The 27,540-nt window shown below is 38.1% G+C and overlaps 1 protein-coding gene across 2 annotated transcripts in view; it reads right to left on the bottom strand.

Annotated features, from left to right (window-relative positions):
• The window catches only part of antxr1a (ANTXR cell adhesion molecule 1a), a 370,977-nt gene that overhangs the window by 330,613 nt on the left and 12,824 nt on the right, over positions 1-27,540 (bottom strand). For both annotated transcript variants that reach the window (XM_056463050.1, XM_056463048.1), the window contains exons 2-9: positions 23,355-23,426; positions 20,649-20,720; positions 14,929-15,010; positions 14,628-14,661; positions 12,596-12,675; positions 11,611-11,679; positions 9,329-9,409; positions 1,298-1,358 (exon numbers count right to left, since the gene is read on the bottom strand). In XM_056463050.1, the coding sequence (XP_056319025.1) occupies positions 1,298-1,358; positions 9,329-9,409; positions 11,611-11,679; positions 12,596-12,675; positions 14,628-14,661; positions 14,929-15,010; positions 20,649-20,720; positions 23,355-23,426 (551 nt within the window). The remainder of the gene's footprint in view (positions 1-1,297; positions 1,359-9,328; positions 9,410-11,610; positions 11,680-12,595; positions 12,676-14,627; positions 14,662-14,928; positions 15,011-20,648; positions 20,721-23,354; positions 23,427-27,540) is intronic.

Below are 27,540 nucleotides of genomic sequence, written 5' to 3'. Positions count from 1 at the left end.
TTAACAGTGTTTCTGAAAATAAAGAAGTGTTGTTCAGAATCAGAAAGCCAGGCATGTTTACATATTCAAGAAATTCGTTTATGTGACAGAAGTATCCGCAGTGTACCAAAATGACAGTGACAGGACAGAAGCACAAATAATAAAGGAGTTCAGTAAATAGAGAATACAAAATATACTCATTCACAGGTATATGTACAGATATATTACCGGTGTTGGGGAAAGTTACTTTCGAAAGTAATGCATTACATTATTAAGTTACTCCCAAAAAAGTAACTAGTTGCGTTACTTAGTTACTTTTTATGATAAGTCATGTGTTACATTACTTTTGCGTTACTTTTGTTTACCTTTGATGAGGCTTGCTCTCTTTCAGAACTTGCAGGGTTTTTTAACTTCTGTAACCCACCGGTCCTAATGCACCCAATCCAGTCTGAGTTGGGTTGAACCAGAGATTCTTTGTATGGAAGTCGGTTGCTCTAACAAGAAGGCTAAAGACCATGTCCTTTAGCTAGGAATGGCTGACATGAAACTGACGTTTTGACACAGTGTCGAGATCCCAAAGCGCAAGTTCGACTCCTGACTTGTACAAATCCTATGAAACTATAACTCAATTTATTTTTTAATAATGTTACTGTTTAATGACCAAAACAAGACATGTTTATTCGCAGTGTTCATTCAGATTTCAGATCAATGTTAAAACAAAACACGTTACAAGAACAGAGCTTTTCAAACAAACATCTATAGCTGCATCACCCTGGATTCGAACCCATTATCTCTGCAAGGTAATCAGGAACTCTCACCACTCCACTAAATCACTTGAAGCCTCAATTCTACAACATGGGGTTTGATACCTCAATTTGCTTAACAGTTTCTTTGCTAAAGCTATTCCAGAGCGATACATAAAAAATGACCACTAGGTGTCACTGTAGAGACGGGTTTCGAAACGTTTTGAATCTTCGACATATTTACTAGTACTGTAAGCTTCGCTCTGCTCACAACTACCTTTAGTGTCTGTTGCTAGAGCACCTTTAGAGGTCAGAGGAGTGAGGTTTACCTGCATAGCGCTTTACTAGCTGACCTCAGTTAACACACCGTTATAGAAGTAACTCAAATATTATTACGTAATTTTTTAAAGTAATGCGTTACTTTACTTGTTACTTAGAAAAGTAATATTATTAAGTAACTCACGTTACTTGTAATGCTTTACCCCCAACACTGTATATTACCATATACATTATTATATTACATTACTACATACATTATTATACAATCCGGATATATTACTATATACTGTACTCACCTCCAGCACAGATACTGGATGGTTCTGCTGCGAGGATCTCTATGCATGATTTCTTCAAGATCTGATAGATATACAAAGAGTCAAATTCAGCAGGTGAACAAGTACTGACCTATTGAAACTCATTGACCACTCAATACTATGTCCTTAAATAGAATGCCATAGAATGAAAATCTGGACATACCTAGGAATAGCCTCGAATACCATTGTTTCCCCATTATCATATAAATCCTGTTAGTATAAAATCATGGTGAACATTTTATGATGTATTTATGTGTATATTGTGAAATTTGTCATGTATGTTTGTAATGAGGCAACAAACACATGTAGACTGCTGAATATAAGTGTTTAATGCATGTTCATGCAGGTTTCTGCACATCACTCAGTTCTTACTGTTAAATTTCTGGAGAGAAGTGGCACCAGTAAACTTAATAAACCCTTCTGTTTTTTGCAGAGGTTGATAGTAAATCCTACCTACACTTTTGTTTGTTAAAACTTCAAAATACAATGCTAAACACATCTCAGTCAGCCCTTTTTTGTCAGGTATAATTATAATTTAGCCTATATTTCATTCCCAACACAACTAAGGTGTAAACTAGATTACTCTGGTGGCATAAAGCTAGCTCACTCACTCCTTTAAGCTCAAATAAACCTGTCCTTCACTTCAGTTAAAAAGGTTTTTAACAAGAAATCTGCTCACCTATCTGTGTGTGTGTGTGTGTGTGTGTGTGTGTGTGTGTGTGTGTGTGCGTGTGTGTGTGTGTGTGTGTGTGTGTGTGAGAGAGAGAGAGAGAGGGAGAAAGAGAGAGAGAGCATGCACTGACATCAGTTGCATAGCACCATAGCAGAGTTTATTAATATTTACAATGCTTCCAAATATGGTCACGAGGTCATACATGCGCATATAAAACCGTTTCTGCACAATTACTGAACTTCCCTAAGCCACATACCAACTAGATATCAGAGAACAATTTAACATATTGAATCGATGCATTATTTGGCACCTTTAAAGGCTCGTTCACACCAGGGCACTTTTGACTCTCGCTTTTCGTCGACATTTAACGCCTTGTGACTAAACATTGTTTGCCAATGTGATTGTGCACATCAACGTGCACCAAAGCGCCATTTTAAAAGCGCCTCATGCTGGTTTTTTCGTTTTGAAGCACTGTTTTGCGCGTTCACTCTGCTCAACGTGCTGAAAATCACCCGGGTTTGAATCAGTGGTGTAGTACTAAAAAAAAAGGTGGTGTACTATTACCCACCCGACCCATGCTGTATTATAATTTTACCTGAACGTTTCAGCGAGACATCATTCAGTTGACTTCGAAAAACAAATTAAGATGAGAGTTAAAAAAACATTTGGTATACAGGTAAAGGGGATGCGAATACATGTAAATTAGGGAAGGCTAATCAGCAAAACAAGTGAGTATACTGAGGGTATACGCAATTATTGATCCTCAGAAGTCGTAATACCCAGACAGCTAGTGGAAAAAAGTAGGCATACTGAGTACACCAACCCAGGCTCATTCTGAAAACGTAGTCCCGGGCACGTTTCTGGAGACCGCGAAATACGTAGCCGGGGGTACGTACGGCTGCATTTCATTTTTTTAAGCGAACGCTGCGGGGCGGTGTGACGCCGTTCCCTTCGGCGCTTGCCGGCCGGCCGGCCAGCCGGCCGCTCGCCTCCGTGTGGAGGGCTTTCCCGCTGCAGCCAGTTTGTCCGGTTAGCTCTTCGTGTACTCTGGCGGACTCGAGGCGCAGAGAGGGGCTGACCACGACGACGACGACGACCGCGTATGAGTCCGGGGAAGAGCGGTTCTAGAAATCAGGTAAGAAAACAAAAACAAAATCCAAAAAATGAAGCGAACAATTTCGTCACAGGGTGAGAATGTGGTCAAAATCCGAAAACGTGGTAAAAATCGGACGAGGGCTTTTCTTTTTCTGGACGGCTTTTGTGAACTGTCAATGGTTGGGTTTAGGGACGGAGGAGGGTGGGTCAGCCGATTGGCCGGTCGCACGGTCAATCATTCCGTCATGAAGACAGGCAGACAGGCGGAAGGTTGTTCGACAGCGGCCTCTAGCGGGTTTACGCAAGAACGGCGCGGGAAAAAGCGCACACAGCGGCCTCTCGCGGACTCGCGAAAACAAAAACTGCACAAATACGTACCTCCCGGGACGTATTTCGCGGTCTCCAGAAACGTCCCCGGGACTACGTTCTCGGAATGAGCCTGGGTTGGAGTATACGTGCGTATAGCCCCGACTACACCACTGGTTTGAATGTAAAGAAGCGTCTCAAAAACACTGACGATAAATGTAAGCGATTTGAAGCGTCCCTGTGTACAAGCCTTAACAGTGGCATTTGATCAGTTTAATTCACCATATACAATTGAAGTCAGAATTATTAGCCCCCCTTTAATTTTTTTCTTCTTATTTAAATATTTCCCAAATGATGTTGAACAGAGCAAGGAAATTTTCACAGTATGTCTGATAATATTTTTTCTTCTGGAGAAAGTCTTTTTTGTTTTATTTCGGCTAGAATAAAAGCAGTTTTTAATTTTTTAAAAACCCTTTTACGGTCAAAATTATTAGCTCCTTTAAGCTATATTTGTTTTCAATAGTCTTCAGAACAAAGCATCATTACCATAACCTGCCTAGTTAACCTAATTAACCTAGTTAAGCCTTTAAATGTCACTTTAAGCTGTATTGAAGTGTCTTGAAAAATATCTAGTCAAATATTATTTACTGTCATCATGGCAAAGATAAAATAAATCAGTTATTAGAAATGAGTTATTAAAACTATTATGTTTAGAATTGTCTTGAAAAAATATTCTCTCTGTTAAACCAGAAATTGGGGAAAAAAATAAACAGGGGGAAATATATATACTATAAATAAGTTTCTATATAAAAAGAAAAGCTTACCCAGCCGGCACACAATGTCATAAGACGTTAGGTTAGATTTAGGTTGTGATGTCAGGAGACCAAAATTCAAGGTACATTATTTTGATGTCCAGTAATGACATGAAAAGACGTTGATATTTGGTTGTTTTTAGGTTGCATTGGAAAGTGACCAAAATCCAACGTCAGGCCAACAGCTTAAGCCAACGTCATATTGGCGTCAAATACTGACATATTTTTAATGTCTGATAGATGTTATAGCGATAACATCCACACAACGTCAAGCTGTAACATCATTAGATGTTAATATTTGGCTGTCTTAGGTTACGTTGGAAAGTGAACAAAATGCAACGTCTGTCCGATGTTAGACACTGACGTCAGTCTGACATTAAGTTCTGACGTGAACCCGATTTTCATTTACAGTTAAAATACAACGTATTGGGGTGCAACGTCAATCTGATGTCCTGTGCCTGCTGTATAGATGCTGGCTCCAGACAGTGTAAAATACAACGACATACTCCTAAACAAAACAATATACTATAAACAATCAATTATTGTTTATAGTACAATTATTACAATTAAAACACAGGCTTGTAGATGTTTTGAATAGTTTGTTTGTCAATGTGTGTGTCACGATCACCAGCGATCATAACTCCCAGATCGCTGGATCTCACACACAAACACACATGGACTACAATTCCGCCATTAATGGACTACATATTCAGTCATGCCACACACACACTCACACCTGCTCCAAGTCTCTACTGATTACACTCGCACCACCTGAGGATCGTCAAGGACTGATTACAAACACCATTTAAGCAGCTCACACACTCATTCACATTGCTGAGTCTTGTTATCTGTAAAGTGACATTACAACGCGTTTCCCTTAGTCCTGTTCCTCCGTGTTTTTGATCTTTGCCTGGTTTCCCTTTCTCCTTGTCTGCCGCCTGTCTACCGACCTCTAGCCTGTGTTTGACTACGATTCTGGACTGCCTTTATACATCTGTTTGCACCTGTGTTGACCATTGCCTCCCTGACTTTGAATAAACCTGCACGTGGATCCTCACCTCAGTTTTCTCTGTCTCTCCCCGTGTTACAGTGTGATTCATGTTAACTGTCAAGTGATATTAGTTTGTTGTCTGTTAGACCCATCTGATATGTATACTGCCTAATCTTGGCCAGGACGCTCTTGTAAAAGAGATTTTTAATTTTTACCATTTCCTGGTAAAAATAAAGGTTATAAAAACAATAAGTACATAAAATAAGTAGAAGTGCAATAGCCTAACCATAAGCCTAAGCTTAACATAAATGGTAAACGTATCCCTTAATTCTGATTGGCTGATTGGAATGTTTTTCCAGAATCAACATATATGTTAATCCAGGAACATGTCCAACTTGGTGAAATCAGATTAGTGATCCTTATGTGTTTTTGTTTGTTTGTTTGTTTGTTTTTAAACGTCCATCTGCCTTTAGCTGCGGTCACACTGGGCTTTTCCTCCCATAGACTTCTATTCATACGCACGCGAATGCGTCAGACCGGAAACGCAGGGTCATGCGTCAAGTTTCGCATGTCGCTGTGGTGCAAAGTTCAAGCTTGGTGAACTCTGACGTGCAAAATCGCATCACTTGACTGCGTGAGACCAATCGAGGATCAAAACAGGACCTCTCTGGACAGAAATCCCTTTTCGCAGCGCCGCACGACAGAATTTCGCACACACAAAGCCCGGTGTGACCGCAGCTTTTACCATCTCTTTCCTCTTGTCCTGGAAATAGCCTTCATCAGGCACACCAGCACTTAAGTGTTGCGAGATTGTTTTGATCTACACGTCTACCTCCTTTTCTCCATCATCTATAGAAGCGCGCTTTCAGATCCCAGCGTCCCTGCTGATTTACGACACTTTTCACCCGAGCTTCAGCCAAAGAGCTTTCAGCTTGCAGCTAATTGACAGCAGATGCCGGCCAGCTGCACTGACCCCGTGAAACAGTCAACCTCTGCACGGCCGAGAGCCGTCTTTAGCCCAAATATCTCCTCTTTTCTTCCACCTTAAAAATATAAATCATTAGCTTTCATTGCAAACAGAAAGGACACGATGCACAGGCTTTGATCGTGTTTGGTCAGAATCCAGCAGACCGTGGGATCAAAGCGCTCTAGGAAGGCCAACGCAGGTCTTTCTGAGAATTCTGATACCGGAGACAATCTTCAGACGGGGCTGAGTGAATACTTTTGTTTGTTATTCTTCAGTCCTGCGTTTCCTTTAATGCTCGGTTGTTTTATTTTTAAGAGATTTCTTTTCTTAAGAGCATCAGGATGCACCAAGTTGATGGTTGGCCATTTTAATTTTATTCATTCATTCATTCATTTTCTTTTTGGCTTAGTCCCTTTATTAATCAGGGGTCGCCACAGTGGAATGAACCGCCAACTTGTCCAGCATATGTTTCACACAGCAGATGCCCTTCCAGCTGCAACCCATCACTGGGAAACATTCTAATTCACACACATACACTACAGACAATTTAGCCTACCCAATTCACCTATGCCACATGTCTTTGTGAACATGGGGAGAACATGCAAACTCCACACAGAAATGCCAACTGACCCAGCCGAGGCTTGAACCAGCGACCTTCCTGCTGTGAGGTGAAAACCCTACCCACTGCGCCACCGCATCGCCTCATATTAATTTTAGTTTAGTTATTTTCGGCTATTAAAGTTATTTTCAAGAGTTCACACTCAGCTGATGATTCATCAATAGCTTGTTTGGCATGCTGTCCCGGGAGAGAGCCCCGAGCTCAAGGGATCCTCGAGCCCGGGGCTTCCTCCCGTTTGCAGAGCGAGAGGGGAGCCTGAGCTCGGTGGATCTCAGAACTCCCCGTCTGCAGTAGCTAAGGGAACCCGTGAGGAAAAAACAAGGGGGCTAGACAAATGTTTCATTGTTATGCATGATGTATATTTTTTGGATGGTGGGAGGAAACCGGAGAACCCGGGGAAAACCCACGCGGACACGGGGAGAACATACAAACTCCTCACAGAAACACCTACTGACCTGGCAGGACCAGGGTTGGCAGTGTTCTTGCTGTGGGGCTAACAGTGCTAACCACTGGGCCTCCGTGCCGCCCGATCTAAGGTGAAGGAGGAGAATGGGGAGGAAGGGGGGTTTCTTCCAAACGAAGATAAGGTGGACTGAAAAACTGTGGTTATTTATAGTAGCTTATGGCTCATATGATTGGATGATACTGATTAGCTTAATACGAGACCAGCTGTGATAAATCATAAGCACGTGATCCTCCCGAAATTAGTTTATTAATAAACTTCACTTAAACTGAAACAATATTTTTATACACGCTATAACAGTTTATACACGTTATAACAGTATATATTATAACAGTTTTGGCAGCCTTGCTTAGCACAAGAAACCCTTTTCAGAAACATTAGTTCACCAACATGTTTTGAGCACTAATAATAGTAATAGACCCTTTTTCACATTTCCCGGTTTCTCAGTAGTAGAAGTCGTCATAGTCAGGTAAACTTGCAGTGAATGGGACATTACAACAAATATATTTTTTTACAATCCTATTTGCTTAAATAATAAAATAAAAACTCTACGATGGTGTTATCAAGACTTTCAGGCAAAAAAAAATAGTGTGATAGACTAATAACGGCAGCCAGAAGAGAGAATAATGTCAAATTTACTGTCCATACATGCTGTGGGTCCTATCATACACCCGGAACAATAAGGCGCAAGACGTGCATGGCACGATTTGCTGCTATTTTCAGACCAGCGCAGCCCTAATTTTCGTGTTTTGCACCACGTTGTTTAAATAACAAATCCATTTGCACTACTTTGTGGACTCATGGATGTGCTGGTCTATGAAGGAGGTGTGTTAAGGCGCATTGTTGACACGTTGCTATTTTGAGAAACTGAAATAGACCAAGCCATTGAGAAACTAAAAGCTGCTCTAAAGTCCAGTGCAGAGCCTGTTAGTTATGCGCCTATGCAGGTCCAAACGCTTACACATTGCCTAAAACACATAGGATGTACAGCAACACACAAATATCTTTACATATGAAAAAAATTTAAGGATTAAAATGTTACAGAAATTATTATTTTCCACATAAATATAAAAACCCCTGCCTCCATGCCTTCACCTCAGGGGGCTATTTCAGTTTATTCATGACAATTTGCTTTTGTAAATGTTATTATTATTAGCAGTATTATTTATTATATGCATATTTGTATTTGTTTAAATAAAACAAATTTAGATTTGTCCACCTATAGGGTTTTCGGGGATATGCGTTACCATATGAGACAAAAGAAAAGCACATGTGTTTGGATATAACTTGGATATATAAGTTTTTGGAAATTACCTTTGGAAATTACAACTGAATTTAAAAATAACTTTGAAACAAATCTTTGCACTTAACAAACGAAATTAATTATGTAGAGTAATGGATATCTTCAATGGAGTGCAAACAACACTCCTTATCCACGAAAGTAAAGAGAAAGTAAAGAGGCTGAATGGAGGAGGCTCGTTCTTTATCCTCGTGCAGCAGGTGGTCTGTTTACCTGTTTCCTCGCTAGTGAAGCGTTCAGTTTATCCACTTACAAATTCCGCCATGCAAATGACTCTTAATGGGAATGTGAGATGAGACTCTGATTGGTTTAATGCATGCTCAAAACACACCCATAACTCATTAAGACAATAAGCACAACCTTGTTAGACCATGCGCCGGGTCACAAACTGTATTTTTCCATCCTTAAAATAGCAAAAGTGGATTCGGATAATGTTTTTGCGCTATGAGCTTTAGACTTTGTGCCTAGATCATTAAAATAGAGCCCTGTGTTAGAAACACCACGCATAAGTGTTAATTAGTTCTTTTGTAATTTGATGCAAAGATGATATAATACATACGTAAATACATGTACATCAATTTTACAAAAAAAATGTAAATGTTGAAAGAATAAAGTCAAAATAAACTCATGGAAAGAAAGGAGTTAATTCTACTTAATGTAATAATATATGCAGTATCAAATGCTGCTTATTTAATACAATGTTAAACTTCGGATTTTTTCCATGCTAATGCAGTTTTTAATTTAAGTAAACAGCTAACATCATAAAATAATGTAAATGAAAACTCACAGAATCAATGACACCTTGTAAAGCTTCAAAGCCGTCATTTACTGGAAAAACATGATCCTTGCTGTCAGCAATCTTGGCCAGCTATGACAAGAGAAAACAATAAATTAGTACTACTCATTGGTGTAGAGTAACAAATTACAGTCAAATTATTGTAATTGAGTAGTTTCCCAGCTGGCACAGGACGTCAACATGACGTCACGGGAACGTCGCATTTTGTTTGGAATTAAAAATTGGGTTGACGTCAGAACTTAACGACAGACTGACATCAATGTCCAATGTCCAACTTAAAATCAACCAAATATCAATGCCTAATGTTACAGCTTGACGTTGTGTAGATGTTACCACTATGACATCTATCAGATGTTGGATTTTGGTCACTTTCCAACACAACCTAAAATCAACCAAATATCAACGTCATTTGATGTCGTTATTGGATGAGTTGTTCTTAGATGCTGGCTAGATATTGAATTTTGGCCACCTGACATCATAACCTAAATCTAACCTAATGTTCCTGGATTAACATCTATGTTGATTCTGGAAAAACATTCCAATCAGCCAATCAGAATTAAGGGATACGTTTACCATCCTATGACGTTGTGTGCCTGCTGGGTTTTCTCGGGAACTGTACTATACAGAGTAATTTAGAAATGAAATGTGTTCTTTTACTTCAGTACTTTCTTAGTGCTGTAATTGAACATTTACTCCACTATTTCCCTTCAAACTGCAGTCACTATTTCATATGTATTTTTTTTGACTAAGGTGATTGGCTAATTAGCATAATCAATCCTGTGATTCCAGTTTAATCAGGTTGTGCATAAAAAAATTGCCTCAGACAGACTGACCACAAAGCACAGATGCTTAATAAATGCAGCAAACATGAACAATGTGAATTAAAAATATATAAATGTTACGGTCCCACTTTATATTAAGTGTCCTTAACTAACATGTACTTACACCACAATTAATAATTTGTTACAATGTACCTATCGTGTAAATACATGTATTTACTGTGTACTTATGCTTGATTAATACCTGTATGTAATTACATCTGTGATTAACTTACGTAATTACATTTATAAATACACTGTTGACCATCCCTTACACCTTAACCCACTCATAAACCTACCCATACCACCAAACCTGTCCATAACCAGCCTGATCTCACGAGAAAACGTAAGTATTTTACGTTTTGACAGTTTAGTGGCTAATTCGTACGAATTCGTACGAGTTCAGTCGTACGAAATGGTACGATTTTAAAAAGGAGGCGTGGCACCTAACCCCGCTCCTAAACCCAACCGTCATTGGAGGATGAGCAAATCGTACTAAATTGTACGAATTAGATCGTACGAATTAATACGAATTAGCCACTAAAAAAAAAGTTACGAATTGCCGTGAGATTGTGTTGCCATAACCCTACCCCTATCCCAACTCAACAGCCCCACAAGTGTTCTCAAATACATTATGAACACAGTAAGTACACTGTATTTATTTTTTGATGCAAGTACATAGTAGTTAAGGACGCTTAATATAAAGTGAGACCAATGTTACGTTTTCAAACACAAATTGCATGTATTCTTGGTTTGCGGCGACAAGATGGAAAGTCGTAGCTTGTTAGTCAGGTTGGTTGGAATCATCTCAGACTGGTTTCTTGAACATGACAATGAGTTCACTGTACTCAAATGGCCTCCACAATCACCAGATCTCAATCCAATAGAGCACCTTTGGGATGTAGTGGAACGGGAGATTCGCATCATGGATGCTATCATGTCAATATGGAGCAAAATCTCTGTGGAATATTTTCAGTACATTGTTGAATCTATGCCACGAAAGAATTAAAGCAGTTCTGAAGGAAAAAGCAGGTCCAACCCGGTACTAGTAAGGTGTACCTAATAAAGTGGCCGGTTAGTGTATATATAACCACACATCATTTATAGAAACCACCCTTCTAACCGTTAACACTTTAAATAATGGTCATTAATGTATTTACTAACATGAACAAACATTAGTAATACATTTATTATGGCACTTATCTTTGTAAATGTCAGTTAATGTTGCATTACGAGTGCATAAACTAATGTTAACAAGCATAACGTTGGATTTTAATTATGCATTAGTTAATGTTGAACTATGATTAATAAATGCTTAACAAGATCATTCCTATTTAGTTAATGTTAGTAAATACATGGATCTTTATTCCACAGTGTTACCTTCTAACCTTGTAAGTGGCAAGATCTGGTTTAAATCTTACCATACAATCAAGCACGACATGTCAACACACACACCTGAGTCTCATTGAAGTCCTTGACTCCTACACAGTACACAGAGGCGCCGAGGCTGCGAGAGCGATTGGCCTGAGGAAAACACAAGCAGAAACACTTCAGACACCTGCAGTCTGTTAGCCATTTACTGCGCAGCTCACGCTCTTGGCACAGGCTATGAAGAGGACGCTGGGTAATTCTGATCATTTCAGATGCTGAATAATGCCTTTCTGAGTGGAAGCTGAAAGCAAAATTGGGTCAAAATAAGGGGGATGAGGAAAACTGAAGTTGGGTTGGGTAACTGACATTTTGTACGTGAATAGTTGACAATTTAAGTATCATTTAACAAAAACTGCTAATTGTTTTCATTCATTAATTTTCCTTCGACTTAGTCCTTTTATTTATCAGTGGGTGCCACAGTGGAATGAACCGCCAACTTATCTAGCTTGTGTTTTACAACCCAATACTGGAAAACAGCCATACACACTCTCATTCACACACTCATACACTACGGTCAATTTTATTCACCTATAGCACATGTGGTTGGACATTGGGGGAAACTGGAGCACTCGGAGGAAACCCACGCCAACACGGGGAGAACATGCAAACTCCACACAGAAATGACAACTGACCCAGTTAGGACTCGAACCAGCGACCTTCTTGCTGTGAGGCGACAGTGCTAACCACTAAGCCACCGTGCCGCCTGCTTAATAACTTTTCAAATAAGAATTTTTCAGCTGAAGTATAAATGCATACGCGACGTCGTAAATTGTATGGCATGTGTAAACACATAATTCGGATATGGGTCACAATTAAAAGAACGTGTAAACGGACAGGCAAAGAAATCAGATACAGGCAACAAATTGGGCATCAAGACCTGACAGTGTAAACGGGGCCTTAGCTTGGACTGAAGTATTATTTTAATATATATTTTTCATAATAATACTCTTAAATTTATGAGAGATTTGACTTCTTTTTTTTTAAAAGAGACTGTCAACAGCTTTCTTACCTCTCTTTCTGCATAATAAAAGTGATTTTCATGCAGCTCTCCATCAGTGAGGGCGATGATGACACTGGCTGTCCGGTATCCTTCACAAACAAATAAAACTTTGTAACTTCAGATTTTGATTGGTTGAATTAGTCATTGTTTGTGAGGAGAAACATGCATCATTTTATTCAATTTTATATTCCGTTTTTATTGGATTTTTAGATCTATTACTTTTATTATTATAATTTAATGTGTTTTTAATTATTTTTTATTATTATATTTTTCTTTACATTCGTCCTTGTATGTATCTTTTACTGCTGCACATTTCATATGTATGTAAAGTGCCTTGAAATGCTACTTTTAAGGCTGCTATATAAAAATAAAGTTTATTATTATTACTATTATTATTATTATTATTATTATTATTATTATTATTATTATTATTATTATTATTATTATGTTAAAACTAGCTAGTATAGCAGCAAGCAATCGTGACTTATAAAGGAACATACAAAGAAGAATAGCTAAGAATTCACCAACATTGGTCAAAGGTGGACAGTAATTACATATTTTTACTATACAACTGTACAATCTGGGAAATAAAGGTTTAAAAGCTGTCACTGTGGCATTACCTTTTCAAGGTCAGGTCCACATTTTTACCTTAAAGGTAAATATTTATACCTTAAAAGTACAAATATGTATCTCAAACGTACAGTTGAAGTCAGAATTATTAGCCCCAGCCCCCTCAAACCGCCCTAATCCAACCCCCCCCCCCTAGAATTTTTTTTTTTTTTCGATTTCCCAAATTATGTTTAACAGAGCAAGGAAATTTTCAAAGTATGTCTGATAATATTTTTTCTTCTGGAGAAAGTCTTATTTTATTCTTATTTTTTTATTTCAGCTAGAATAAAAGTAGTTTTTAATTCTTTAAAATCTATTTTAACGTCAAAATTATTAGCCCCTTTAAGCTTTTTTTTTCGATAGTCTACAGAACAAAGCATCATTATACAATAACTTGCCTAATTACCCTAACCTGCCTAGTTTACCTAATTAACCTATTTAAGCCTTTCAATGTCACTTTAAGCTGTATAGAAGTGTCTTGAAAAATATCTAGTCAAATATTATTTACTGTCATCATGGCAAAGAGAAAATAAATCAGCTATTATAAATGAGCTATTAAAACTATTATGTTTAGAAATGTGTTGAAGAAAATCTTCTCTCCATTAAACAGAAATTGGAGAAAAAAATAAACAAGGGGGGCTAATAATTCAGGGGGGCTAATAATTCTGACTTCAACTGTACAAAAGTATACTCTACAGGTACAAATATTTTCCTTCAAGGAATCAATGTAAACCTGTAAGGTACAAAAGTGGATTATTTTAAGAATCTGTATCATATTTTTATTTTTATTGTCTTGTGATGTCAGATTCGGTCACAAAATTCTAAACTACACCTATCTTACCATTAGTTATGAGAGAATGAGGCAGAGGAAGAAAGCCCCGCCCCCTATTAAATATTCAGCTTTAGTAGGAAGTACATCATTTTTTTTTATTTACTATTATTTAAATTTAATATTATTTAATATTATTTAAATTTTTTAATTAATAAATTTTAATATTTTTAAATTTTATTTACTTTCACTTATGTAAACCTGAAAATAATGACTTTATACTTTTATTGGCATAATATATCCCTTGTGTCCTTTTTTTTGTGTACTTTGTCCATTACCGAGCATTGGTTAAACTGGTCAGCAGCTTTACTCATCTTTAACCATTTACATTTAAACGTTTTGAAACACCTTGAAAATTCACTGAAAAAAAAAGATTCATTGGATTTACTACATTTTTTAAGGTAAGTGTTTACAAACAATTTACATAGGCTGAATTTAAACAAAACTAATTAAATTAAGTAATGTTCAGCTTCATTTGTTTGTTTTAATTCAGCCCATATCAATCGTTTGCAAGCACTTATCTTAAAAAAAATTTGTAATAATTTTTTTTCAGTGAATAACACTGCTTATTCTGTCAGCAAGACAGTGTTAAAAAGGACCTACCTTCTGTGTTCCCATAGTAAATCTGTTCGCTTGCCTAGCAGTAAAGAAAAGCAGAGAAAAACGTAAAAAAAAATATCATAATTTCAAGCAGATCAGACAATATACACAGTAATCGGTTATTTTAGAGGTGAGGAATAAATTTACCCAGCTGCGAAAGATCATTACGCAGTTCAACACTTTTTTTATGTCCGTTTGTCTGCGCTACTGGCCAAACATAACCTTCGTGAAGGCTATTTACAGTAATTTGTCATCGCTGGGTGGGCAATTGCTGAGCCAAGATGGCTCCTATTGGCTCACTCACCCTCTGAATGCCTTCATGCATAAAAGTGTCTCCACCTGGCCGCACGTCCTGGAGCTCCTTCAGACCCTTACGAATTTGCTCTCTGATAAAAAAACATACAATAAAAGAGAGAGAAAGGGAGGAGAAGCTATGAAAATACATCATGGCCACAATCATACTCAATCCTTGCCACTTTTGTGGAGTTCACCTCGCTTCAAAAAAACTACATGGAGAAGTACTGTGTAATAGTCTTAGGCCTCCACCAGCTTTGGAAGCTTCTTTTGCATCTATCTGAAAAGTGTGGAGCAAGCTTGAGGTCATTACATTTGGGTGAACTGTATATTTAATATACAAACAGAAAATATGGGAAATATGTACACAATATTCAAAACAAAAATCCCTTTGGAATCAAAAGACTGGACTCAAAAACGTCTGTGTTTAACATGACCTCTTCAGCACCAAGCAACAGCTTAAATTTTTACGTTAAGTCTTTTCTGAAATTATGTGCTTGCAAGCATCTTTCAGCATTTCTGATGCTGCGGTTACGCATGACACGAATGAAGCATCAATCACTACTGATTTACATGTTAAGTCAATGCAAAAATGCGAATAGACATCCTGTGGTGTGCAAATGAGGTGGCGCGAATGATGCGGTTCATGCGAACGAAGCGGTGCGAGTTGAGCATTTTGAGCGTTTGATGTGCTTAAAGGCTGATTTATACTCCTGCGCCAAGCGTACGCATATGGTCAGGCACAGGACATTGGGGTAATGTTCCAAAAAACTAAATACTCACGAAGGAACTCGATACAGAGGAACATAACATAACCTACAGCCAGCTGGCATTTCAAAAATGCTATTTCAGAGCAACACTAACAGCAAAGTATAAATGCACACCTACGCACAAGACATGCACCGTGGGCCACGGCGATCACTCGACGCAGAAGTATAAACCAGCCTTTACATGCGTTTCACGAGAATCGTGAAAGCTGGAAAATCTAAACTTCAGCGGACATTCGTGCTGCGTTAACCCGCCACCCTCCCGTTTTGTTATTTCCCCCGAAAAACTCCCGTAATTTCACCTTAACCTTGGACCTTAGTTTTTTGGGACAGTCTGGGGACTCCTGGGTTGCCAACTTTGGTATAGTATCCAATCACAGTCACAAAACCCAGTGCACAGTACAGATACTAACACCACAGTACAGTTACTAACCCGGTTCTCAACTGTGTTATTCAGACAAACACACCCCGCCATACGCAACCCCCCCCCCCCCCCCCCCCAAGTGGCAGGTATGGATGTTGGCTGGTATGAATTATAATGTAGTGCCTGTTGTTGTCTCGAGGGGAAATTCTCTTGCCGACACCGGACAACAGCTCACCAAACTGGACTTGGCTTAGTCTAAAGTACTGCTGAAAGCTTCCATCATCCAGATATAGTTTCTGAATGAGTTGATGAACTCACAGAGCAGGGTGCACCTCTAAAAGGATCTAGTGGACTCAGACATAGCGTTGAACGAATCTACGCTGTTTTTCAGCCTTCCTAAAGCACATAAAGCTCAGCTACTCTCTCAATAAAATCCATGTTAGCCATTTATAAACGAAGCTAGAGTCACCAGGCAGACAGAAGCACTGCCCTTGATGCGAATCGGCGTCTATTGTGAAGTGAATTTTACACGTAAATGTAGCAGATTTGATGAGCAAATGAAGCGAGGAAACTCAAAATGTTCACGCATTTATTTACACACAATTGTGGCGATTTATTTGCGTGAGCTGCGTCTGGCGTGAATACAGCATAAGAGCTCTTCCTTAGATTTAGAATGTTGCATCTTTCTTTTTCTCTCCAGGTGAATCTCATACTGCCTATCTTATTGCCTATATATACTGTATATAACATTCAGGTCTGGACTACATTAGCTGTGGGTTTGGGATCATTATCATGCTGAAAAATACAGCTTTCTAATAGGAACTACATGACAAATTTAAATTTCAGCATTTACAATCCCATCAGTTCAGGCAATATTGACAACAGCTCTGGCAGAAATGCAGATCAAACCATGACCTGAAACTCCAGTATTTTTCATTCATTCTTCCATCTTTCTCTAACTCTTGCTTTCATATGTCTTAAACAATTTAGACCCAAAAATCTAACTAGAATCTGTATTTTCTGGTTGTATTTTAATAAAGAGAACGACGAGTAATATATAATATCATTATACCCTCACTAAAACAGCTAATGTAACTGGGGCCCTAAGGCTTTTGCACAGTACTGTATTTTTTTCTGTAGTATTTTACAACAGACCAGTTATACTATGTATAATTAAAACTGTAAAAAAGAAAAAGAAAAGTTGACTCAACTTAAAATTGTAAGGCCTCTTGCTGGAGAGCCTTTTGCAGCAATGTTGAGTCTTTTTTCCCCTTTTTTTCAGTGTACGGGAAGAATAATGGCATCAACTTTTGTTCCTTTCACATCAGTAATACTTATCGACGATCAAGGGATGTTTTCATGCACAATATGAAATAAATACAGGGTCTTAACAGGGTCTATTTGTAACACTTTATGGTTTTGTACTTGTGCTGCAGAGAGCTCGGGTTTGAGTCCATTGAAACATGGTTCAGCAAAACAGATAAAAGCAATGTAAAATCAAGGTAAAGCTGTGTGGTCCCAGAGCACCTTTTTTTAACGCTAGCTTTTGAAAACACTATTGGTTGGGTTTTAGTCCAAATGTACCCCAAGTCAGGGGTTTTCAACCTTTTAGGACACATGCCCCCCCACCAAGTTTGGCCAATTTCACTCGCGCCCCCCACATCATTCACATATTACTTGCTGCGTTTAAAGTGCGAAACATTAATTACATTGAAACATAAACATACAGCTTAACTGATTCAGTTTTAATGGCTTGTTTCTGTGAGGACAACATGGTTGGATTCCTGACACGACTAACCGTAAATCATCTTCCACTGTCAATAAGTGTGTGCCATAGCATACTTGCTTTTGATGTATGTACATACAGAAAATGCTGCTTCGCTAAGCCAAGTTCGCAGAGCCCTGACGGTGTGGTTGAGTGAAACACTGAGTATATTTACATGGCCACCAATACTTTAATAGATTTTAATACAATTAAGACAATACTCTGATTATAGTCACCATGTTAACAGCGATTTTTATTTACCTTAATCCGGTAAAAGTTATAACTGAATTTACCAGAAATGGAATTAAGTCTTATGGAGTAAACATCGCAATCTATCTATTTATATCATATTTTCCGACAAGATCCACACACACGACTGTCAGTAAAGGACCGCAGACACACATCACAAAATGCGGAAGTTATTAGATTTCATAAAAACAACACTCTTCCACCAGTCCTTATTCCTTATTTGTGTCCAATACCCCACTTTGTCACGGGGGCATGAATGAAATGTTCATGAGTGAATGTGAAACTGCAGTTAAAGTCACCCATAATTACAGGAAACGCTTACATAAAAGCACTTCACGTAAACACCTTAATTAAATTATTGTCTATTAAGGCAAATAACTAGATTACTGATGTCCATGTAAGCGTAGTCAGTAGTGTCTTCGAAGTAAGTGAAACATCCAGAAGGGCATCCTGCTGATTTGATTCAGAAGCGCACTTTTTTGTCAGACGGCTCACCGGTTTACTTTCATTTACCGTCATTCATTTTAAAAAGCACCCGGTCCATTTTATTTCTATATGTTTTACTCGAACACATTAACTATACAGGTGCCTGATAGTTAGATTTGGAGCTAACATTATTCAGGTTCACGCCAGTGAACACATAAAAATCATCATCATAATTTACTCGAGTGCACACCTCAATGTCTCGTGCACCCCACAGTTTGAAAACCCCTGCCCTAAGTAACCGATTTCAAATTTGCAAAAATGTACACAGCGCCCTCTAGTTGTCAAGAAAATAGGCGTTTTCTACACAACTATAATGAAAATAACACATAGAAACAATGTCATTGAAATCACTTTTTGAATCTTTTATGCTGATGAACAAAAACCAACTAGAATCCATCCATTTTGAGATTTTAAAATGGCAGACAACAAAAGTGCAGCACTCGTTTCTGATAAACAAAATGTTAATGCGAGTTAAGCAGGTCGCACAACAGAAGCGCCGCTCAGATTCTAAACATAGGTTTCTATCAGGGTACACACACCGGCACCGCAAGTCGGCGGCTGTCCAGCCACGACTCAGGACACTGTTCATTTCTCTGCCGCGCCACAGAGCACCATCTGATTAGTTTCATGTTAAATATCATGCGAATGTCCGCGTCTGCTGTGTGATACTTTTAACTGTCATATGCATGCCGTGTCGCGGCACCGAGCGGCGCTTCTGGTGTGCGACCTGCTTCAAGGTGGATGCTAATATACCTAGCGCACGTCAGAAGACGTTAATATTAGGTTTGATTTAGGTTGTGATATCAGGTGACCAAATTCAATGTATGTTATTTTGATGTCCAATATCGATGTTAAATGACGTTGATATTTGGTTGTTTTTAGGTTGTGTTGGAAAGTGACCAAAATCCAATTTTGAGCCAACATCTTAAATAATACTGATTTATTCATCAGGTATGGCAACCAAATCCAACAACTTACAGACGTCATAGTGATAATGTCCACATAACATCAAGTTGTAACATCATTAGACATTGATATTTGGTTTTTTCAGGTTGAGTTGGAAAGTGACTAAAGTGCAACGTCTGTCCAATGTTGGACACTGTTGTCAACCTGATTTTCATTTCCACCCAAAATGCAGCGACCCACAACGTTATGGTACAACATCAATCTGGAATCATGTTGACGCCCTGTACCTGCTGGGTAGTCAATAACATTATAGCCAATCACTTTTAGTGTAAATGACCATTTATTCAGTCAATTTTGGCACCAAAGCTCATAAAAGTTACATTTTTAGCCATTGATAGCCACAAGTTGAAGACAGAAGGTGATAGTTCACCCAAAAATGGACATTTCTTCACCATACTAAAATGTTTCTAAACGTTTTATGAATATATTTCTACTGTTGAGCATAAAACAAGATATTAAAGTCTGAAGAATGTTGGAAAAGAGCATATAGTAGGAACAAAAAAATACATTTGCCATTATTTTTCAGTATATCTTCCTTTGTGTTCAACAGAAGAAAGAAACTCAAACATGTTTGAAATGAGTGGAGGACGAGTTTTTTAGCATCCGGGTGAACTATCTCTTTAAGGATTTAAGACAATGTTCAGACAATTTTCTAGTAAATATTTGCACCAGATGTGCTGTTCTTTATGGGTCATTAAATGTCACATAATCGATTCTCACAGACTTGGCGTTCATATTTAAGTAACCGAATTGTAAAACTCAACAATTTATACAGCCAAGAACATTCAAGAAATAAAAAGTGTATTTGAGCAAATGGCTGCAGCTGAAGGGACAGTCCACCCAGAAATGGAAACTCTGTTATAGTTTACTCGTCCTCCACTTGTCGCAAACCTGTTTGAGTTGCTTTCTTCTGTTGAACACGAAGGAAGATATACTGAAGAATGCTAGGAAAAATCTGCTATAGTATTTTTGTTTCTACTACAGCTGCTTTTGTCCAACATTAACTTGTGTTAAACAGAAGAAAAAAAGGTTATAACAAATGTTTAGAACCACTTGAGTGTGAGTATTTTATGATAAATTATCATTTTTGGGTGAACTATCCCCTTTAAACCAAAGTAATGAAGATCACTCACCTGTCTTCTGTGAGCTGCATCAGAATCTTGCCCTGATCGGAGAATACAATGAAGGACATTCGCAACTGTGGGCTGAGTGCAAGAACAAACATGTATAAATATATGGGGGAATCTGACAATATATTTACTTTTTTTTTTATTCATTCATTTTCCTTTAGCTTAGTCCCTAAGCTTAGTCCCTAAGCTTATTCAGGGGTCGCCACAGTGGAATGAACCACCAACTTATCCAGCATATATTTTACACAGCAAATGCCCTTCCAGCAGCAACCCAGTACTGAGAAACAGCCATACACACTTATTCACACACACACACACACACACACACACACACTCTATGGCCAATTTATTTTCAATTCAATTCACCTACAGTTGAAGTCAGAATTATTAACCCCCCTTTGAATTTAGTATAGAGCATGTAGTTGGACTGTGGGGGAAACCGGAGCACCCAGAGGACACCCACGCCAACATGGGAAGAACATGCAAACTCCACACAGAAATGCCAACTGGCCCAGCTGGGACTCAAACCAGCGATCTTCTTGCTGTGAGGTGACAGTGCTAACCACTGAGCCACCGTGTTGCCTTAATTCTTTTTAGTGTCGGGCAAAAATGAATCGTTCGTTGAATAAATGAATAAAAGGTTGTTGACAATATATACTGTGTATGTTTATGATGTATATATAAATACATGCACGCATGCATACATATTTAGATATGCAATATAGGGCAACATGGTGGCTCAGGGGTTAACACTGTCACCTCACAGCAGGAAGGTCGCTGGTTCGAGTCCCGGCTGGGTCAGTTGATATTTCTGTGTGGAGTTTGCATGTTCTCCCTGTGTTCACGTGGGATTCCCCATTCGCTGGTGAATAAAGGGACTAAGCCGAAGAGAAATGAATGAAAATAAAATATATATGTATATGATATAAAATGATATATAAATTTAAATCTCTAACAAAAGTGTTTTGTATAGTTTTGTTTCTATGTATGCGTGTGTACCACATATACATAATAAATGTATATAAAACACACATACATATATTATTATGCACGTGATTAATCCTGATCAATATTTGCCTGGCATATTTTTTTTGACTTAATTATTCATGCATGTAATTTTACACCGATAAAAGCTAATTAATCTTAAGTATGGTAATTAATTTAATATTTACAATCTCTTTTGTGAAGAGAAAAAGTCAGAATTCTGGAACAATAATGTCACATCATCATTTATGTAAAAAGACATAAATTAAAATGATATTTAGTCTGAATATTTATTTTAGGAGTATGTAATCATACTAAATTTTAGTTTAAGTTAACTTAATCAATTTGTATTGGGGCAACATGAAGGAATCGAGTAAACTTATTAGTTTTTACTAATTTAAGTGGATTGTAGATAAAACAAATAAGTTGTCCATAAAAAAATAATTGTGTTGTTTTAGCTTATTTTAAATAAATACACTACCTGACAGAAGTCCTGTTACCTATCCAAGATTTAGAAACAGCAAATAATAACTTGACTTCTAGTTGATCATTTGGTATCAGAAGTGGCTTATATGAAAGGCAAAAGCCTCTAGATTACGCTTATTTTAGCAAAATAAAATATGATCATGCCTTGATTTTTAATGATTTAATTAGGACAGTAAGGTCTGACTTTGCTTAGACAAAAGTCTTGTCACTGAACAGAAATAATGCCCAATATAGAATATGTCGTCATGCTGCAGTGGAAACAGAATGAATATTGTGTCTGACTCCATCATGAGCTTGGAGGACTGCATCTATACATCTCTGCACTGACTCAAATCACTGATTAATAAAGTCATCTGGAATGGCGAAGAAAGCGTTCCTGCAGGACTCCCAGAGTTCATCAAGACTCTTTGGATTCATCTTCAATGCCTACTCCATCATCTTACTCCAGACATGCTCAATAATATTCATGTCTGGTGACTGGGCTGGCCAATCCCGGAGCACCTTGACCTTCTTTGCTTTCAGGAACTTTGATGTGGAGGCTGAAGTATGAGGAGCGCTATCCTGCTGAAGAATTTGCCCTCTCCTGTGGTTTGTAATGTAATGGGCAGCACAAATGTCTTGATACCTCAGGCTGTTGATGTTGCCATCCACTCTGCAGATCTCTCACACGCCATACTGAATGTAACCCCAAACCATGACTTTTCCTTCACCAAAACTTGACTGATATCAGTGAGAATCTTGGGTCCATGCAGGTTCCAGTAGGTCTTTTGCAGTATTTATGATGATTGGGATGCAGTTCAACAGATGATTCATCTGATAAATCTACCTTCTGCCACTTTTCCAAATGATCAACTAGAAATCAAGTTATTATTTGTTACTCTTACAACTGGGATCAATGACAAGACTTTTGTCAGGTAGTGTAGTTTAAACAAACAACAAACTACATTTTTTTTAAGTGTATTATGGAAGTCACTGATTGTTTTTTCCAGCATTCTTCAGTTTCTCTTCCATTGTGTTCAACAGAAGAAATGTTTGAATTAAGCAAATGAAATGTTCATTCTTGGGTGAATTTAAATATGTCAAAAGTGAATAGCAGATGCAATTACTCACTAAATATTATTAAGACAAGTTAGAGATGGTGTTTGTTTAGGTTGATTTTTCTTTTATTTTCAATCCACATATAAAGCAGAAACTACTGCACACTTACAGAAAATGGTTGAGACTTTCTTCTTTGCCTACCTTATGAATTTTTGGGCCAGATGTTCCACAAAGTTATATATTTCGTTCCAGTGATGCTGCACACTTCCTGATCTGCAGGGTGAAACAGACATATACAGACGGACATCAAGGGGGCAATAAAGATTCACAAGCCCAGAGGAATAGCCAGAGTATGAGATTTACGACGGTGTGAATCTTTCCCCCCCTCAAAAGAAGCAACATTTTGACACATTTTTTATCCTCCCGAGGGGAAACGCTTGAAGCATCCAGCATCCATCCTGAGCAAGTGTGATGTTAATGCCAGCTCTTCATATTCCCTTTCACTTCGAGTCAAGCCAAAGATCAACAAACTTGAGACTTGAATTATACAGTAATGTGTTTTTGCAACCTCATATGCGACCCTGGACCACAAAAGCAGACATTACGGTCAATTTTTTTTTGGAAGTTGAGATTTACACATGATCTGAAAGCTGAATAAATACATTTGTCCAGGACAATATTTGGCTGTTTGACAATTTTTTTACATACAGTTGAAGTCAGAATTATTAGCCCCCTCCCCCTGTATATATATATATTTCCCCCCAATTTCTGTTTAATGGAAAGATTTTTTTCAACACATTTTTAAACATAGTTTTAATAACTCATTTCTAATACTGATTTCTTTTCTCTTTGTCATGATGACAGTACATAATATTTAACTAGATATTTTCAAGACACTAGTATTTAGCTTAAAGTGACATTTAAAACCTTAACTAGGTTAATTAGGCTCAATTAGGCAATTCATTTTATAACATTGGTTAGTTTTGTAGTAGACAATCTGGGGAAAAAAAAATACTTAAGAGGGCTAATAATATTGATGTGATCACCAGCCATGTTTTCTTTGCTGGAGATTACTTTCGATATTCCTACCGAACTACAACTCCCAGAACTCTTTAGCTGCGTCCCAAATAGGACACTATCCACTGGAGGTGTCCCTCCAGGGTTTAGCTCCAACTTGCCTCAAAAAACCTGCCTGGGTGTTTCAAGTATACCTAGTAAGACCTTGATTAGCTTGTTCAGGTGTGTTTGATTAGAGTTGGAGCTAAAATCTGCAGGACACCGGCCCTCCGACTCAAACCAGCAACCTTCTTGCTGTGAGGCGACAGTGCTAACCACCGAGCCATTGTGCTGCCCACTAATTTTATAATAATATCCAATATTATTATCCAATTATTTTTATGTTTTGCCTTTGCTGCATTAAAAAACATTGACTCTTGCCAAACAAAACATTCTTTGAGGGCAGACAAATAAAGAAACCATAGCCAAGCATTACATATGCTAATTCACAAAAATAATGTCCATAAGGAACACGTTTTAGGAAAAGTGGTTTCAATTGGAGAGATTCACTCTCTTTGCCTTGGTCTTTCTCCATCTGCAGGTCTTAATGTGCAAAAACAGCTGTATTACATTGTATATGTCCCCTTCAATGTTTTTCGCTCCAATAATAACTACCTCATGAAGGCAGCCTGATTAGAGCAGTTGTCACTGTGCCAAATGTTATTTCTATGATGCCATGTCTAGTGCAAGGCTAAGACCACCGATTCGTTCAAAATGATGTATTGTTTTTATAGTGAAACTGTACCCAGGATAAAACTGGTTCCAGATGACTATGATGCCATCAGAAGGTATAAGACAGTTTAAAAATCTATACGTCATGGTATTATCACACCTAGCTTAAAGACATATTCGTTTTTTAAGAGAAATTGTAAGAGCCATAATTTGATTTAATATAACTTATTAATAGTGCTCAAATTCATGTACAGTTTGATATGTTTAGTTGTGTAAATTTGCTGATTTCACCCCTATTCCTTTGTTTGTAATGGTATTTTCCATTGGATTGGAGTCAGGTGATTGGCTGGGCCATTCTACAGCTTGATTTTCTTTCTCTGAAAGCCTTTGAGAGTTTCCTTGGCTGTGTTTTGGATCATTGTCTTGCTGAAATGTCCACCCTGGTTTCATCTTCATCTTCCTGCTGATGTAGATGTTGGACTGAAGCATCTAATGTTCAGTTACACTGAGGAAGGGTTGCTGAAGAACTACTGAGAGATTTTCGCAGCTGTCTGTCTTTCTACACCTCCCTTTCTTCATGTGTTCAATACTCTTTCCCTGTGTCATTTTGTTAAGCATAACTTCATTTGTAAACTAATTTGTTTTGTTTTGTTTGCATACAGTATATGGATTTCTTTGGTTGTTACCAACATCGGGTGAACATTTCAAGTCAACATCACCTTTAGAAATATGCTTTCTGAAAAAAATGGTGTCATGTTCAATACTTATTTGCCCCGGTTTATTATGAAACAGGAAAGTGAAAGAAAGAAAGGCGGAGCAACACAGTTATACTGCATGAGAATTCAGTAAATGTCTTTAATTGGAACGAACCCAGAGTCAATTTATTGTCCGAAAATTCTGATAGTACAGAAATACTCAGCTGTTGGATAGTATAGCATAGTTTTATTACATTTAAATATTGGAAACACTCCACTTTTTGGAAAATAAGCCAATTTTACAACCCCCTAGAGTTGTAAAACTGAGTTTTTACCATTTTTGAATCTATTCAGCCAATCTCCTGCACTTGAAATCCAAATCCTCTAAAGGATTGATAGTCTGCTTTATTTAGGGTAACTAAAGCCGGGAACACTTCCCAAAAGACATTATAATTTGAACTGCATCTGCACTTATATTAGTCTGTTTTTATTATACCAGAGGTTTCTATAATCCTGGACCAGGCCGTATCCTGAGCAGTTGCTGTGGTGGTCATGGAGGAGGGGAGAGTAGGAGACTGATTTCTGTAAGACCCCAGTGACAGACGAGTCTTCACATTGATCCTGAAGGGCCAGCCTGTATTCCAGTGATCTCTCCCACCTGCAGCTTCTTCACAATGGATGTTCAACGTTTTCTAGCCTTTGGTGCCTAGACTGCAGCTCTGTACAAGATGTTTGGCCATAGGAGAAATGGTAGTGCCAAACTGAGCCTGGTTTCTCTTTAGGTTTTTTATCATTCACTTTCAGCAATTGGTGAAGTTTGTTCCTCACTGCTGTCGCCACTGACTTGCTTGGTTTGGGACTTGTAGAGCTGCGCATCGATGGATTTGCTCTTCAGTGTTTGGACTTTCAGCAGTGAAAATTAAACCACACTGAACTGAACTTCAATATGGAAAACTGGACTGACACTGTTTCAGTTCACTATAATCTTCTATGTTAAGCTGCTATGACACAATCTACATTGTAAAAGCACTATAGAAATAAAGATGAATTGAACTGAATTTTAGCTTAGCAAAGATCATCAAATCGGAATAGAAATTTTGCTGTCCTACCATGGCTACAGCAGACACAAGTTCCTTGAATATTAAGTCAGAATGGGAGTATAGTTAAATGGGCATATCAGCGTAACTTTAAATTTTCTTAAAAAGTCTTACATAATGTACACAATGTAGTACATAATGTAACTACAGAAGAGTCGAGCTTTAAATAGAAAAACGATCTAAACCAGGGGTGTCCAAACTCGGTCCTGGAGGGCCGGTGTCCTGCAGATTTTAGCTCCAACTTGCTTCAACACACCTGCAAGAATGTTTCCAGAAAGCCTCGTAAGAGCTTGATTATCTAGGCCAGCTGTGTCTGATTGGGGTTGGAACTAAACTTTGCAGGACACCGGCCCTCCAGGACCGAGTGTGGACATCCCTGATCTAAACTCTTTCGTCATTTTTGAGCAAGATGCTAATGGTCTAATCTGATTCAATGATTTATGCTAAGCTATGCTAGAAGTGCTACCACCAGACACAGAGATCAGTTGAAGAGATTCAAAACTGGTAAAAAAAAAATGGAAAATTTGCTTAAATTTTCAAAAAAAATAAAAAAAGTGGAGCGTTTATTTGATGAAAGTTAATGTGCTTTCATGTTAGTAGATGTATGTAGTCAGGGTTTTGTAATATAATGAGAAGTGGACAGTGGAAAATAGCCAGACTGGTTTGAGCTGATAGAAAGGCAAAAGTAACTCAAATAAGCACTCGTTTGCAGTCTGCTGAAGAGCATCTCTGAACACACAACACGTCCAACCTTGAAGCAGATGGGCTACAGCAGCAGAAGACAACACCAGTTGCCACTCCTGTCAGCTAAGAACAGGAAACTGAGGGTACAATTCACACAGGTTCATCAAAATTAGACAATAGAAG

This window comes from Danio aesculapii, chromosome 8, assembly GCF_903798145.1.
Source record: "Danio aesculapii chromosome 8, fDanAes4.1, whole genome shotgun sequence".
NCBI lineage: Eukaryota > Metazoa > Chordata > Actinopteri > Cypriniformes > Danionidae > Danio > Danio aesculapii.
Note: the sequence above shows the minus strand (reverse complement) of the source record. Positions and strands in the feature narration are given on the sequence as shown.